We start from the raw sequence: 1101 nt of genomic DNA, 5'->3' as shown, positions 1-1101 counted from the left end.
GAAACAATTTGAGGAGTAGCATTAGCAATGTGGCAGAACATTTCGGGAGTTAAGCGGGTGGCAGACAACAAAAATGTTTTTCAAGAGTAGTCGAGGGAAGAACTGAAAGTTAAACAAGTTTTTTTTTTTTTTTTTTTTAACTAAATCAATGACTTCATGACGTCAGTCAGTGTGCGTTTGCGTCTACGGACGGTGTTCTGACGATCTATGCTTCCTCGTCAGATTTTCCTACCGTAGCACGGCTAAACAGCTATGTCTAACGGTCGATGCTACCCGTCAAAAACTGCTTTTGTCCACCAACTGGTGGACAAAATTTTTAATTTCCACCGCTGCCTGTGACTAATGGCATTCATACCCCTGATGACTGGATGTAACTTCAGTGGATGATGCTTTTATTCATCCTTCTGATTTTCAAGTGGACATCAGGCTTATTTTGATTGTTTCAGCCCACTCTTGTTATCGTCAGTGATCATAACCTCAGCAGAGAATAACTTACAAATGTTTCACAGCACTGTGTTCTTCCCCTTTGCATTGCTTTGCATTTAGTTTGAATGGCATCAAAACAAACTTGGTGACGTGGTTGTTTGTTCTCATACAGCATTAACCTTTCTGTGCAGAGAATGGAACCAACTACCAGGAGATGCTAACGGAGATGACTGGACAGCAAACAGTTCCTCAAGTCTTCGTCAACAAGACACATGTTGGTGGTTGTGACAAAACAATGCAGGTGAGGATCAAACACCTTCAGTTCAGACTCTCTCACAGTCCTGTCTTTGGTGCTCTAAACAGGGTTTCCTCCAGAAAAGTGGCTAAGCCTGGTGGTAGGTGGCCGATCGCCGGCCAACCATGATTTACTAAAAAAAAAAAAAAAAGATTAAAGTTGACAGAAAAGTTGAAAATATGGCTATTTATTATGTGATATTGTAAGATATTGTGTCAAATATTTACACAACTACAGTTTTACAGAAAGGCACTTTTGAAATACTTTTTAAAACAAAATTACAATTAAAATTAAAGCTGCAAGCAGCGTTGGACGGCCCTCGCAGCTCAGCGCCGCTTCGGCCTATTGCGACCGCAGGAACCCAGGCGACCGCCCTCTAC

At 41.6% G+C, this 1101-nt stretch overlaps 1 protein-coding gene across 1 annotated transcript in view; it reads left to right on the top strand.

Annotated features, from left to right (window-relative positions):
• The window catches only part of txnrd3 (thioredoxin reductase 3), a 28249-nt gene that overhangs the window by 5480 nt on the left and 21668 nt on the right, over positions 1-1101 (top strand). The window contains exon 3 of the mRNA XM_017437701.3: positions 618-727. Coding sequence (XP_017293190.1) covers positions 618-727 — 110 coding nt within the window. The remainder of the gene's footprint in view (positions 1-617; positions 728-1101) is intronic.

Source organism: Kryptolebias marmoratus, linkage group LG4 (assembly GCF_001649575.2).
Source record: "Kryptolebias marmoratus isolate JLee-2015 linkage group LG4, ASM164957v2, whole genome shotgun sequence".
Taxonomy (NCBI): Eukaryota; Metazoa; Chordata; class Actinopteri; order Cyprinodontiformes; family Rivulidae; genus Kryptolebias; species Kryptolebias marmoratus.
Note: the sequence above shows the minus strand (reverse complement) of the source record. Positions and strands in the feature narration are given on the sequence as shown.